Source organism: Lissotriton vulgaris, chromosome 7 (genome assembly GCF_964263255.1).
Source record: "Lissotriton vulgaris chromosome 7, aLisVul1.2, whole genome shotgun sequence".
Classification (NCBI taxonomy): Eukaryota; Metazoa; Chordata; class Amphibia; order Caudata; family Salamandridae; genus Lissotriton; species Lissotriton vulgaris.
The window spans coordinates 624360219-624375386 of NC_141695.1; the positions used below are offsets into that span (position 1 = coordinate 624360219).

At 43.2% G+C, this 15168-nt stretch overlaps 1 protein-coding gene across 2 annotated transcripts in view; it reads right to left on the bottom strand.

Moving 5' to 3' along the window:
* LOC147702156 (proton channel OTOP2-like) overlaps positions 1–15168 on the bottom strand; it is a 502417-nt gene that overhangs the window by 93161 nt on the left and 394088 nt on the right. For both annotated transcript variants that reach the window (XM_086930802.1, XM_086930801.1), the window contains exon 6: positions 423–1303. In XM_086930802.1, coding sequence (XP_086786928.1) covers positions 423–1303 — 881 coding nt within the window. The remainder of the gene's footprint in view (positions 1–422; positions 1304–15168) is intronic.

Below are 15168 nucleotides of genomic sequence, written 5' to 3' on the forward strand. Positions count from 1 at the left end.
TGTTTGTTTGCTTTTGTTTTTAGCAGAGGAGACTCCTTGCCTGCACTGCAGCCGAAGCTGTCCACTGCATGAATTGGCCCCCTCCTGGGAGAATCACCCAGACAAAGGAACGGGAACAAAGGAAAGATCTGAGTGGAGCGCGCGCCCCCTGTGGGATGGTGCCCCACAGTTTGAAGAACCCTGCCCTAATGTATATTGCGAAATGATGGATTTGCATTTTGCATAATTATGTGTCATTTCAAGTAATTTTTCTCACATTTGCATAATTACACAGAAGCAAATTACACGAATTTTGCAAATCCAGATGTTGATCCAATCTTCTAAAATCTTAGAATTCTAGGTCCTACCCACTTAGTAATCAGTTTTATGTTGAACTTCATGCCCACTCACACATGCTCCATGGTGGCTGTCTGCATACTTACAAGAATATTTCCCATCAGCATGAATGCACAGATCTCTCTGAGCAGCCTTCTTCTCTTTCTGTGGGTTGAAATAGGAGTTGAAAGTGCAGCTTTTATCGATACAACCGATAACCTCTTGCTAAGGCGAGCACTCCGTGATAGCTTCCTAGTTCCCGGTACATTCACAGAGGTAAGGTGGCTGCCACTTGCCAGTCCATGTGATTCCTTCTTGGGTGGATGAGGTGAAGCCATATGCTGCTGCGGCCAGTCCTCGGGCAGCTGCCGGTGCAGGCCTTCGGTGATGAAGACATTCTGCAGAGAGTGCTGAATGATCATGAGCAGGGAGTAAATGAGTGTGAGGGTCTTTAGGAGGTCTCTTGGGTCACTGGCCACCATGGCCACGATGGAGTAGTAGGAAATGCAGTACTGTCCAATTGTGGCCAAAAGCAGCAAAGCCACGTCCAACGAGCGGCTGGGGTTCTTTTCATTGTCCATCTGTCTCTTGTCGAACTTGTAGATGATGGACCCTGCAAGAGCCCCAACTGACATCAGGCTCAGGCAGATCAAGTGGAAGATGTAAAAGGTGTTCAGTATCTCAGCCCTCTGATGCTTCTCTTTCAGCTGAAGCTCATAGACTACGAAGAGTGTCAATCCCAGGAAGAGCATGACAACCCCACAGGCTAGGCCTATGAATGGGATTTGCCGATAGGTGCTTAGCTTCAGGAGGTGAGGGTGCTCAATGTTGTCATCCATAAGACGTCCCACATTCTTCCACATAACATATGTCATGGCACAGGCAAACAGATTGAATTCCAGGCTGAAGGGGTATAGGTAATAGTATGCCTCTTTCAGGACATGGCATATGGAGTTGCATTCACAGTCTGTTTCCAGTTCTGTTTCATCTAAAAGAGAACAACAAATGATTCAATATAATTCCAAAGTACTTTCCAAGTGCCTCATAACAAAAAGGTGGGGTCACAGCTCAAGCGTTTATTTGGCATTTTATTGGACCCTTACAATTGTGAAAATACCATCTTATTTAATCAGCCTGTTGCTCCTTAGTGCAGTTGATCTCCCTGGCCAGGAACATTGATGGAGCCTGGTTTGTACATCAAAATATCAAGTTCTTTATTTCGAGCTACAAAAAGTATCAAGTCCAAAATAGTGACTATAGCTAGGTGCCAAGATAATTACATGTATGTACTTTAATCTGACATAGGGGCGTAGTCTATAGGCAATGGTTTCTATATAAAAACAAGCCTTTGCATAGACAATAAGTCTCACTTTTGGGACCTTATAAGTATTTAGTTATGCAGCACAATATTCTTGGTGCAACAACATGAACTGTTGCATGGTTAAATATTTATAAGGTCCCAAAGGCGAGACCTATTGGCTATGCCAATGCTTGTTTAGTTCTGTATTCGAGCATTCCTTCGCCAATAAACTGGTTATTGTAGTATTTTTCAGTTTTGTTTGTTTTTGTTTACCGCTGCCTTTATCTAAAATAACATTATTTCAACTATGATGGGAATATGATGGGTAACTGTGGGGGTGGAGGCACTGTTATAACGAAATTAATGCAATAAAAAAGTCAGACACAGGCAATCTTTTTTAAAACCTGCCTCACAGTGGAGGTCGTAGTTTTTTTATACTGATGTTTTTGTTATTTTCATTAGTAAAGCACTCATGCAGACATATTTTGCAATTGCAACGAAACTGAATCATCCCCCTACTGTTAAATTCTATTCGAAGTTCTGTTTTGTGTTTGGAGTTTTCACGGTATGAGCGTTTGGACGCGGCCTCGCGCTGCAGCCGCCCCACGGTCCTAGAGTTGGACCTGGCACAGTCGTCTCAGCGCCTAAAAGGGGCCCAGGCAGGCGCGCAACACCCATTGGGCTCACCGGGCTTCAGCCCCCCGCCACACCCCCCCCCCCCCCTCCCCCCCATCGCCTCCTCTGCCCGGGCTAAGATGACACGCACTGAAATGGTGCAGGAAGGCTGTGCATCCGATCCGAGAATGTGATTGTTTTAATGATTTCTGAGAGGCCCAGCAGCCCGAGCCAGACAGCGAGCCTCTGAAAAGTTTCAGCGAGTGAACCGACCCCCCTGCCCTGACCTCTTGTGTTTCCTTTAGAGTGGCGCAGAGGTGAAATCCTTGCCTGAAGGCAGGGATTTCACCTAAGCACTTGATGGGTTGTGAGCATGGGGTGTGAAGATGTGCACAGCAGGGGAAAGGCATGGCCAGTTAAGGTGATGCTTTTCCTTTGTAAAGGAATTTCTGCTGGCATCTTAGCACAGGGTGTGCGGTCTGTGCACTTGTATAGATGTGTATTCCATACAAGTGCACAGACAGCAAACCCTGGGCTATGGCGCCAGCAGGAATTAATTTACAAAGGAAAAGCTTCACCTGCACTGGCCATCCCTTTCCCCCTGCTGTCTGTGCATTTGACCCACATTGATCTACACAGTGAGACCTTCGGGAGGAGCTGGATGCCAGGACACAGTGCTGCTGATCAGCCAGACTCCACAGTATAGTATCAGAAGAGCAGGCAGCAGTTTTTTTGTGTAAGTTCCAGTAACTTTAATGCATTTTTCAGCACAGCATTACCTACTGCCTGCATATCTAGGTTACTGTGAATGTTGTTCTTGACTTACATACATAGAAACGTCAAAGAGGACAGTCCCCTCCAAATATGCAAATGTAGTGTAAGTTTGTAGTGTTTATTTTTTTTTGGGGTGCTAGTGGGTAATTTTAGAGTTCAGGGTGGGTGTGGGTTTCAGTGAGTAATTTTATGGTTCAGGGTGGGTTACGGATTGGGGTGCCAGGGGGTAATTTTAGGGTTCTGAGCGGGTATGGGTTTTGGGATTCCAGGGGGCAATTTTAGGGTTCAGGGTAGGTATGGGTTTTGGGGTGCCAGGGGACATTTTAGGGTTCAGCGTGGGTATGTGTTTTGGTGTGCCAGGGGTAATTTTAGGGTTCAGGGCAGGTGTGGGTTTTGGGGTGTAAAGGGGGCAATTTTAGGGTTCAGGGTGGGTATGGGTTATGGGGTGCCAGTGGGGAATTCATGGTTCAGGGTGGGTATGGGTTATGGGGTGCCGGGGGGGAATTTATGGTTCAGCATGGGTATGGGGTTTGGGGTGCCAGGGGTAATTTTAAGGTACAGGGTAGGTGTGGGTTTTGGGGTGCCATGGGATTAATTTTAGGGTTCAGCGTGGGTATGTGTTTTATAGTGCCAGGGGTCATTTTAGGGTTTAGGGCAGGTGTGGGTTTGGGATGTCAGGGGGCTATTTTAGGGTTCATGGTGGGTATGGGTTATGGGGTGCCAGATGGGAATTTATGGTTCAGCATGGGTATGGGTATGGGTTTTGGGGTGCCTGGGGTCATTTTAAGGTTCAGGGTGGGTTTGGGTTTTGGGGAGCAAGGGGGAATTTATGGTTCAGCATGGGTATGGTTTCTGGGGTGCCAGGGGTAATTTAAGGTTCAGGGCGGGTATGGGTTTTGGGGCTCCAGGGGGGTGATTTTAGGGTTCAGGGTGGTATTGGGTTTTGGGGTGCCAGGGGGTAATTTTAGGGTGTGGGGTGGGTATGGGTTTTGGGGTGCCGGGGAGGGATAATTTTAGGGATAGGATGGGTATGGGTTTTGGGGTGCCAGGGGTAATTATAGATTTCAGGGCGGGTATGGGTTTTAGGGTGTGAGGGGGTTAATTTTAGGGTTCAGCGTGGGTATGTGTTTTGGTGTGCCAGGGGTAATTTTAAGATTCAGGGTGAGTATGGGTTTTGGGGGGCAATGCATCAAGCTAACAAAAATGTGTGCTTTAATTGTTGTCCAGTTTCAAATGCAGAATTCACCACATTTTTTTCTCAGCTTGACCTGAGCATTAACCGATCCTGATTATCTGCCATTTTAGCTCCGCCCCATTGATTTACATTAGCCACGCCCCTTCATCTGCCATGTTAGCCCCCCCCCGAAATTAAGACCTAGTTGCGCCCCTGGGCCCAGGCGGCACCTTTTTGCGACGGGACACATGAACAGCTTCGCCATTCTGCGCGGCTTATATGAGCGCACCAACCCTGCGGAGGCGCTACTTCAGGTACATGGAATCTTTTTTGTTACATACTAAGCGCAAGTGGGTGGACAATAGTACATCTTGGCGCTGCAGAGTGCAGCATCGCCACCCCTCCATAAAAATAATGCTGGGTTAAGGATCAGCCGACACATCAAGGTGAGCTTATGTCTGAAGCGCGTGCCACCCCTGTACAGTATCTCATCTCGGAGACGTGCACAGTCTGGAAACTTTATCCAAACTCATTTCAACAGAGCTTTTCCTGATTTTTTTATTCAGAATCCCACATCCCTCATTGGATAAAGTGCTGCGCTGTTACGTGCAGCCGAGGGTTTTCGAAAGCACCTCTGGCGCCAGGGGAGGATAGAGGACGCTGGGAGCTTTGTTTTCTGCACCAAAACTGGTGTGTCAGATACTGTCCCTGCTGGGGGATGGGGGTGCTTGCGAATGATGGAAATAAAAAAAAACGCGAGTCAATGGTGCAGGGAGTAGAGATGCATTTGAAAGAGCAGACCGACTGCCATAATCATTTTTGTTCCTACCGCCCAAGACGAGTGGTATTTACAAAAAAGTGGAACTTCCATGGGAAATCCGGCTGCTCTCAACTATGCGAATATATTCATAAAGGATTTTGAAGAGACCAACATCTTACAAAAAGAACCATGGAAACAACATATTCGACTGTATGTACGTTTCATTGACGACATCTTCATTGCATGGGAAGGATAACAAGAAATACTAATCAAACAGATTTATGATTTAAATTCCATTAACAACAGGATCCAATTCACATGGGAAACCAATAAAGAGGTTATACATTTTTTGGATGTGGAAATAACCAAACACCCCAGGGGTTTCAAAACCAATCTATTCAAAGAAACAGACAGAAACAACACGCTCAGATATGAGAGTTTTCATCCTCAACAATGAGTCATCCTTTCAAAAAAATAATAAAAAAACACTGGCCTTTACTAGTAGCAGAACCGGATTTTAAAGACACGTTCTCGAAAGAACCATTGTTCGCATACACGAGGTCTAAAAACATAGGACAATTACTAAAACCTGTCAATTACAAAACAACGATCATCAGATATAAAGGTACAAAACCATGTTTAAATTGTCACAATTGTGTGAACATTTTGAAAGGAGACAGTATCCGACATCCTACAACTGGTAAAGAAATCAAACTAAAAGTAAATGGAACTTGTGATTCAACAAACATCATTTACCTACTAAACTGCCCATGTGGCAAATGTTACGTGGGACAAACTGAAAGAAAATTAAAAGTCAGACTCAATGAACACAAAAGTAACATACGAACTAAGATGATGAGGTCGGCCGTAGCAACACATTTTGTTGAAGCACAACATCAAACAGATCAATTAAAGGCCTGCATCTTAGAGAATGTGGAAAAAAAGCAGGAATGGACAATAGGAAAGTCTTGTTAAAACGAGAAAATCACTGGATATATTTTTTGAAAACTATGAAACTAAAGGGTCTCAACGAAAGGATTGAATTTACGTGTTATCTATAAACTGTAATGTCCATAACATGTATCTCAGATTACATTAAGCACATCGTTGATCATATGTCAGATCTGCTTATGGCCACGACATTAAGGCGTAGAGTAAGGTAAGCCAAGCAGCATAACTTAATTTAGACACTTGAGACATAACTCAAGCACCTTTAGCATTGTTCAGTATGGATCGCTCTAAGTCAACACGAACATATTGTCACGTGTTTATACTAAACGTAAACCATCGGGCTTACACACGCATTCAGGCACCTCAGTACAAGATTTTTTATTTTTTATTTTTTATTTTTTACAACACAGTCCATTACCCATTTAGATCTATCACACGAAGGCGCAGAGTAGCTATCCATGATATATCTTTCCCCCGAGTGTTTTTTAACATCTCTTTTAACATTAATGAGCCGGTTTCACTTTAAGAGCATACAAACTCGAGGTCACGAGTTTGAATTAAAACGTAAAGACTCGCGTCTTCCGATGCATTAGCAGAAACCCCAGCATGCACCAGGCAGTGCAACAGAGTAACGGATCGAAAACGCTACCACAGTAAGCGCGGCTTCAACTAAGCTTCTAGTTAACGCAGCAGGTATTCAGAGCCAGAAATAATGATCACACATTTTGGTTAAACACAAAATAGTTACTCAGCAACTAATTCAGTAGCGATTCATTTTGTTAAGCAATCCACGTACAACTGACAGAGGTGACATTCCTCATTTAAACACAACTGACAGATCGTTCTATTAACTGCTAGGATGCAACTTAAGAAATATGTATCACTGTTTATTTAGGAACCTCAAGGTGATTGAAATGTTTAATTTAACCGTAATAGATCGTTTAGAGAGATGGAACATGTAGAAATGTATTTTTAGGTGGCAATAGTATGCTTAGCACCCAGTCTGAAAAATATATTATTATTTCGATAGATTAATCCCTTGATAAAGACGCGAGGCGCCGAAATGCATTGGGAAAGTGGTATATTGATCAATGTTTAAACACGATATGAACATGAAAAAAAGATAATTAAATGTGAAGATAGATGTGAGTCCAACATCTGTGATCAAGCACATGAACCAATAAAATGAATTATTGACGAAAAAAATACAAAGTACTTCTATTATTTACTACATAGCTGGGAACTCAGCACACACAGTGCCCAGGGGGACAGACCAAGGTTTTGGATCTGCTAACTATAAACGTTATTTCAACACTCAGGAGTGGGGAGTGACACCCAGGAGCACGTAAAACGCAAATCAACAGCCTTAAAGGAATCACACAGTGCACGTCCATTACCCATTAAGGTTTGCAATTTAGACACTCGCCATGACATGAATTGGTTACACAGGCAAGTATATTATAAACAGAAATGGAGAGCAAAGGGATTTTATCCACCTTGGTGGACGGAAGGGTACTCCCGATCCCCAGGTTAGGTAACTATATAACAAATAAGGAGTACCACCATAGATAAGGCTGGAGGGCGATATCGGTGGGATGAAATACTAATGAAGAAAAAGAAGAAGTCCTTCTTTGTTTTTAATAAACCCCTCACTCACCGACCTGGTCGGTGACATGCTTCATCATCGGGGCCACCTTGACAGCCGAGTGCCGTCAAGGTGTGCTGCAACACCCGGGATACAGTGGAGCGGGTATGTGAGTGATGAATGTAGAGAAAAAAGGGTCAGTGAGTTAAAAATTGTCCTGGTATGGCTTATACAAAAAAATTTTATTCTAAGACTACTGGACAATAATAAAGCAGTGTGTGTCGATACAGTGAAGGCTTAATTAAGACCAAATGTATCTGTGATATGTGTTAGGTCTACATGTTTCAAACCAAAAAAGGAAATTACCGGTTTTTCTTCAGGACCATAAAATAAAGGAGTTGGGTGGTCAGGGTACACTAACACCCTGCCATACCTGCAACCCTTTGTACCCAAATAACTAGTGGTTAAGAGGGCGAAAAAAATGTAACCCAGAAGTGGTTACATTAAAATGCAGAAAACCTGTAAGAAAAGAGAGGATCATAAGTCAACAAAACTAGTTACGTGCCTGCAACGTAGTGAAGTGACGCAGTCTGCTCTTTCTGTGAATCATCCCACATTCGTTTAATGCGAACTATCCAAAGTGCGGTGAATGAGCATAGCTTCTCAGTGGAAGTTAGGATTGTATTTAAAACACACCTATCATTGTAAGTGTGAAGGTGAACACGCATATATATTTTGTAGCTAGTTCGTTATAGGCTGGATAGTGCGTGCCTAAGTAATATCCATATCTTAATGGTGCCAGGGATTACCGACGTGTTAATAGTTCAACTTGATCCAAAGTTACGTACAAGACCAACAAACGACACATATAACACATAATGCCAAAGTTAAGAATGCTCACTCCTCATTAGGGGTTTAATGGCTTCACGGGGATTGAGGGGAGAGGTCACAGTGCAGGAAACGTATTCTGTAGATTGAAAAAATGGGACAAATCAGCATGGAGTCTGGCGGAATATTTAGGCAATGCCATCCTTCTACTCGAGTGAGGAAAAAGGAAACAGGTGCGTTTCCTGTTTTTTTGCAAACACAGTCTACTTACAGTTTCCGATGCTCAACATCAGCCGTAAAACCTATTCCGCCCCTCCGCACACCCGTAAGGAAGCAGAAGCGGCGCCGAAGGTAAAGGCAGCCGCCATCGGGGACGGGGTGGGCGTGGTTAGCGTGGCGTGTTGACCCGTTTAGGGGAATGGGTTGCCATAGGAATGGAGGTAAACATAACTCCGAACAATATAACACTACAGGCGCAAGGGATATCATAATCCAGTCTATGTGAACAACTAAGGAAACCCGTGTAGGGAGCGTCTTTTAGGCGAAAGGGTCGAAGCCCATGACTTAGTGAGTTCTAAGAAAATGTACATATTATAATAAAGAACTCCTCGATACAGTGGGGACTTAGCAGAAAGGGGAACGGGGCCCAGAAAAGGGGTAATATGTCAACTGACAAGAAATTATACTAATTTCCGTCCTTTATTGTCCACGTAGAGGGGTATATAAAAAAAGATGGACATATGGGTTGTGTCCAAAGAAATATACATAACCCACTCATACTTGTGCAACAATAGATTTGGTAGTGAAATGAAAAAAGGAAGAGGGTTATTTTAAATTTCTATTCGGGCAGACGAGAAACAAATCAAATTGAATGCCCATGAACTTCAACCTCACATTGGTATTCAGGAAAGTACGTTCGCCCAGGGTATATTATCGTTTAGACCATGTTTATGGGTGGATAGTCTGTATACCCATCTCTGCTCCTTTTCATACAGACGTTTCTGCATGTTTGGTCCCGGAGTCACTTGCTCAATGATAGTCCAAAACATATCATTTGGTGTATGGCCTTTTTCAAGAAAATGGTCAGTAAGTCGGGTTGCATTTTTCTTGCAGCGTATGGTGCTGCGATGTTCGCATATCCTTTGCTTGACTTTTCGAGTCGTCATTCCAATGTACCGTTTCTTGCATGTGCATTCGATCAAGTATACCACATTTTCACTGTTGCAGTTAGTATGTGACACTTGCCTCCAGGTCTTTCCAGTTTCCAGGTCCAGTGTTTTTGTGTTCCTGGTCAGATGGCACACACTGCAGTCTCCGCAGCGGTAATGACCGGTTACATCCGGTAGACCCCAAGTTTTGGTAATGGATGGTGTGGTTGAGGCCATCTTTGTTTTTGGTCTGGTGTTGGCAAGAGTGTCTTTTAGGCTTTTTGACTTCTTGAAAGAAAACAAAGGTTTTTCCCAGTGTAGGTTCCCAGTGTTTATGATAGTCCAATGTTTATTTATGCTTCTGGTCACCTGATTCGATATTGAGTTAAATGTGGTCACACATGTAAGGGGTATTTCCTCAATGGTCTTGGTTTTATCTTCAAGAAGTGCATCTCTGGGCTGGTTCCTGGCCCTCTTTTGGCATTTTTTCACTATCTTATTAGGATATCCAAGGTTCCCTAATTTTTCAGATAGGTCCTTCGCTTGTTTCCTATATTCAGACAATTTGCTGCAGTTTCTACGCAGTCTTAGAAACTGTCCGTAGGGTAAGTTCTCCCTTAGTGGCCGGGGATGGAAACTCTCGAACCTTAAGAGATTGTTTTTTGAGGTAGGTTTGTAGTGAGTCCTCGTCTCCAGGTGATTTCCTTCTTTGTTGATAACTACATCGAGAAAAACAATTTCCTCTTTGTCGTAGCAGTTGGTGAACCTGAGGTTGTTGTCACATGTATTTATCCATGCAATGAATTGATCAAGGTGTTCAACCGGTCCTTGCCAGATGGCAAGGACATCATCAATGTAACGTCTCCAAAAGGTCAAATTTTTGCGATAAGGATTTGTGTCGTTCAGAACAAATTTGTTTTCAAAATCATAGACGTACATACCAGCTATGCTGGGGGCAAAAACGCTTCCCATTGACGTGCCCCCGGTCTGTAAAAACAGGGTACCCTCAAATTCAAAGTAATTGCGTTTTAGGGCCAGTGTAGAACATTCCAAAATGAAAGCCTTGGGTGTATGAAAAGGCCAGTCCGCATTCTCTAAGGTGTTACCCAGGACTCGGATGGTATCGTCCTGGGGTATGCTTGTGTACAAGCTCTCAATATCGAAACTCAGTAACACAGTATTTTCATCAACCTCTACATTCTGTAATAGATTCAGTAGGCTCTTTGTATCCTGCAGATAAGTCTCTGATTTTTGAACAATAGTTTTAAGGAAAAAATCACAGAACCTTGAGAGAGGTTCTAACAAGGAGCCAATGCCAGAAACAATTGGACGTCCTGGGGGGGGGTAACCTACCCTTATGCATCTTGGGTAAGATGTAAAAATAGGGGATTTTGCCTTCGGTAGTGCATAAATAATCTGCTTCTTGTTTTGATATTGCCCCATTGGACTCTGCCATTTCGACTAATTGACAAATTTCAGCTTTCAGATCACTTGTGGGATCAGTGTTTAAAGTCTGATAGTTCCTAGTGTCGCTAAGGAGTCAGACACATTCCTCGCGGTAGGCGGTTATGTCCATAACTACCAGTCCACCACCTTTATCAGCTGGTTTTATTATAGTGGTTTCACAAGTACGTAGTTCTTTTATTGCTGTCTTTTCTGCATTGCTTAGGTTCTGGAATTGGGAGGATGCCTGTATCTTTTCCACATCATTGTAAACAGCTTGTTCAAAAGCCATTAGTTCAACCTGAGTGGTGTGTGGTGGTGGCATAAAGGTGGATTTCAGCCTTAGTCCACTCTCATTCTCCACTTCACAATCCCTCGGTTGGCCTTGCTTTTCAAAGAAGGCTTTTAATCTTAGTTTCCTAAAGAAACTAGCCAATTCGCAGTGTAATTGGAATTTATCCAACCGGGCTGTGGGAACATAACCAAGTCCTTTGTTAAGAACGTTTTCTTCAATGGTTGTTAAGGGTCTTGAGGATAGATTGGTGACTAGGGTTTCGCACTGCTCGTGCCTGCCTTGCTCTTCGTTCTGTTGCTCACTGGGTCGTCTTCCTCCCAGTGCACTTGATTGGGTTGTCTGTTTTTTCCTCTTCCCCTTCTGCCCCTGTGAAAAAAAGGGGGCCGAAACTGGTTTTGATGAAAAGGGGGAGGTTGGAAATGCGGCTGAAAGGGAGGTTGCCATCCATACATTTGGAAATTAGCTGTTTGGTTGAAAGGATCTTGGAACATAGGTGGATTAAATCCAGGCCAGAAGTTTCCTTGCCCTCTCCTACCTCCTCTTCCTCGTTGTTTATTAACATTGGTGTTTGACCCACTACTACTGCCTGAAGAATTACTTGACGCATCTGAGTCAGATGTAGACTTTTCTGGTGGTTTATAGTCAGGATCAGAGTAGGGGTATGTTTTGACAAATGAAAATCTTTTCAAATCCTTTTGGAATTTTGTGACTTTTTGTTGAGTCAGGTTGTCCTTGTATTCAGTTATTTCCTTATTTATTTCATCAAGTCTTCTTTTGTATCCAGTTATGGTCGTCTTGATATGTGTCTCAGTCTTTTGGATTTCAATTTGAATAGCTTCTGACAGCCTCAAAGCTGTTTTCAGGATTAGTACAATCCAATCGTGCGTGCAGTGCCAGGCTATTAGAGCCCAGTCCTTTCTAAATTGGGCATCGTTTAGAAAAATCCGTGGAGCATTTGTCACCAGAAGGCCCTTTGGGGCCATGTTGTTTGTAACATATTCTTTTAGGATGGTGCCATGTAGTATCGTTCTTATGCGTTCCCTCTTCATTTCTGTGAGTTTCTCCCAATCGCCTGTCTGTGATATTGTTTGAGAAATGCTTGCATCTGCAAAACCAGAGATCTCGCCCATGATGGCATCTATCTCCTCTGTGGAATATGTGAGGCCTTGGTTCTACCCCATGTTGGACAAAATGTGTGTTAGTGAGGTGTCTGAAGAAATTAGCTTAGGATCAAAGAAGGACAAATAAACTCTCGCAGCTGTGCGCTGCCAAGGTATATTATAAACAGAAATGGAGAGCAAAGGGATTTTATCCACCTTGGTGGACGGAAGGGTACTCCCGATCCCCAGGTTAGGTAACTATATAACAAATAAGGAGTACCACCATAGATAAGGCTGGAGGGCGATATCGGTGGGATGAAATACTAATGAAGAAAAAGAAGAAGTCCTTCTTTGTTTTTAATAAACCCCTCACTCACCGACCTGGTCGGTGACATGCTTCATCATCGGGGCCACCTTGACAGCCGAGTGCCGTCAAGGTGTGCTGCAACACCTGGGATACAGTGGAGCGGGTATGTGAGTGATGAATGTAGAGAAAAAAGGGTCAGTGAGTTAAAAATTGTCCTGGTATGGCTTATACAAAATTTTTTTATTCTAAGACTACTGGACAATAATAAAAGCAGTGTGTGTCGATACAGTGAAGGCTTAATTAAGACCAAATGTATCTGTGATATGTGTTAGGTCTACATGTTTCAAACCAAAAAAGGAAATTACCGGTTTTTCTTCAGGACCATAAAATAAAGGAGTTGGGTGGTCAGGGTACACTAACACCCTGCCATACCTGCAACCCTTTGTACCCAAATAACTAGTGGTTAAGAGGGCGAAAAAAATGTAACCCAGAAGTGGTTACATTAAAATGCAGAAAACCTGTAAGAAAAGAGAGGATCATAAGTCAACAAAACTAGTTACGTGCCTGCAACGTAGTGAAGTGACGCAGTCTGCTCTTTCTGTGAATCATCCCACATTCGTTTAATGCGAACTATCCAAAGTGCGGTGAATGAGCATAGCTTCTCAGTGGAAGTTAGGATTGTATTTAAAACACACCTATCATTGTAAGTGTGAAGGTGAACACGCATATATATTTTGTAGCTAGTTCGTTATAGGCTGGATAGTGCGTGCCTAAGTAATATCCATATCTTAATGGTGCCAGGGATTACCGACGTGTTAATAGTTCAACTTGATCCAAAGTTACGTACAAGACAAACAAACGACACATATAACACATAATGCCAAAGTTAAGAATGCTCACTCCTCATTAGGGGTTTAATGGCTTCACGGGGATTGAGGGGAGAGGTCACAGTGCAGGAAACGTATTCTGTAGATTGAAAAAATGGGACAAATCAGCATGGAGTCTGGCGGAATATTTAGGCAATGCCATCCTTCTACTCGAGTGAGGAAAAAGGAAACGGGTGCGTTTCCTGTTTTTTTGCAAACACAGTCTACTTACAGTTTCCGATGCTCAACATCAGCCGTAAAACCTATTCCGCCCCTCCGCACACCCGTAAGGAAGCAGAAGCGGCGCTGAAGGTAAAGGCAGCCGCCATCGGGGACGGGGTGGGCGTGGTTAGCGTGGCGTGTTGACGTCACGCGGCCATGTGATCAAAATACGGAAACCCGTTTAGGGGAATGCGTTGCCATAGGAATGGAGGTAAACATAACTCCGAACAATATAACACTACAGGCGCAAGGGATATCATAATCCAGTCTATGTGAACAACTGAGGAAACCCGTGTAGGGAGTGTCTTTTAGGCGAAAGGGTCGAAGCCCATGACTTAGTGAGTTCTAAGAAAATGTACATATTATAATAAAGAACTCCTCGATACAGTGGGCTCTTAGCAGAAAGGGGAACGGGGCCCAGAAAAGGGGTAATATGTCAACTGACAAGAAATTATACTAATTTCCGTCCTTTATTGTCCACGTAGAGGGGTATATAAAAAAAGATGGACATATGGGTTGTGTCCAAAGAAATATACATAACCCACTCATACTTGTGCAACAATAGATTTGGTAGTGAAATGAAAAAAGGAAGGGGTTATTTTAAATTTCTATTCGGGCAGACGAGAAACAAATCAAATTGAATGCCCATGAACTTCAACCTCACATTGGTATTCAGGAAAGTACGTTCGCCCAGGGTATATTATCGTTTAGACCATGTTTATGGGTGGATAGTCTGTATACCCATCTCTGCTCCTTTTCATACAGACGTTTCTGCATGTTTGGTCCCGGAGTCACTTGCTCAATGATAGTCCAAAACATATCATTTGGTGTATGGCCTTTTTCAAGAAAATGGTCAGTAAGTCGGGTTGCATTTTTCTTGCAGCGTATGGTGCTGCGATGTTCGCATATCCTTTGCTTGACTTTTCGAGTCGTCATTCCAATGTACCGTTTCTTGCATGTGCATTCGATCAAGTATACCACATTTTCACTGTTGCAGTTAGTATGTGACACATGCCTCCAGGTCTTTCCAGTTTCCAGGTCCAGTGTTTTTGTGTTCCTGGTCAGATGGCACACACTGCAGACTCCGCAGCGGTAATGACCGGTTACATCCGGTAGACCCCAAGTTTTGGTAATGGATGGTGTGGTTGAGGCCATCTTTGTTTTTGGTCTGGTGTTGACAAGAGTGTCTTTTAGGCTTTTTGACTTCTTGAAAGAAAACAAAGGTTTTCCTGAATACCAATGTGAGGTTGAAGTTCATGGGCATTCAATTTGATTTGTTTCTCGTCTGCCCGAATAGAAATTTAAAATAACCCCTTCCTTTTTTCATTTCACTACCAAATCTATTGTTGCACAAGTATGAGTGGGTTATGTATATTTCTTTGGACACAACCCATATGTCCATCTTTTTTTATATACCCCTCTACGTGGACAATAAAGGACGGAAATTAGTATAATTTCTTGTCAGTTGACATATTACCCCTTTTC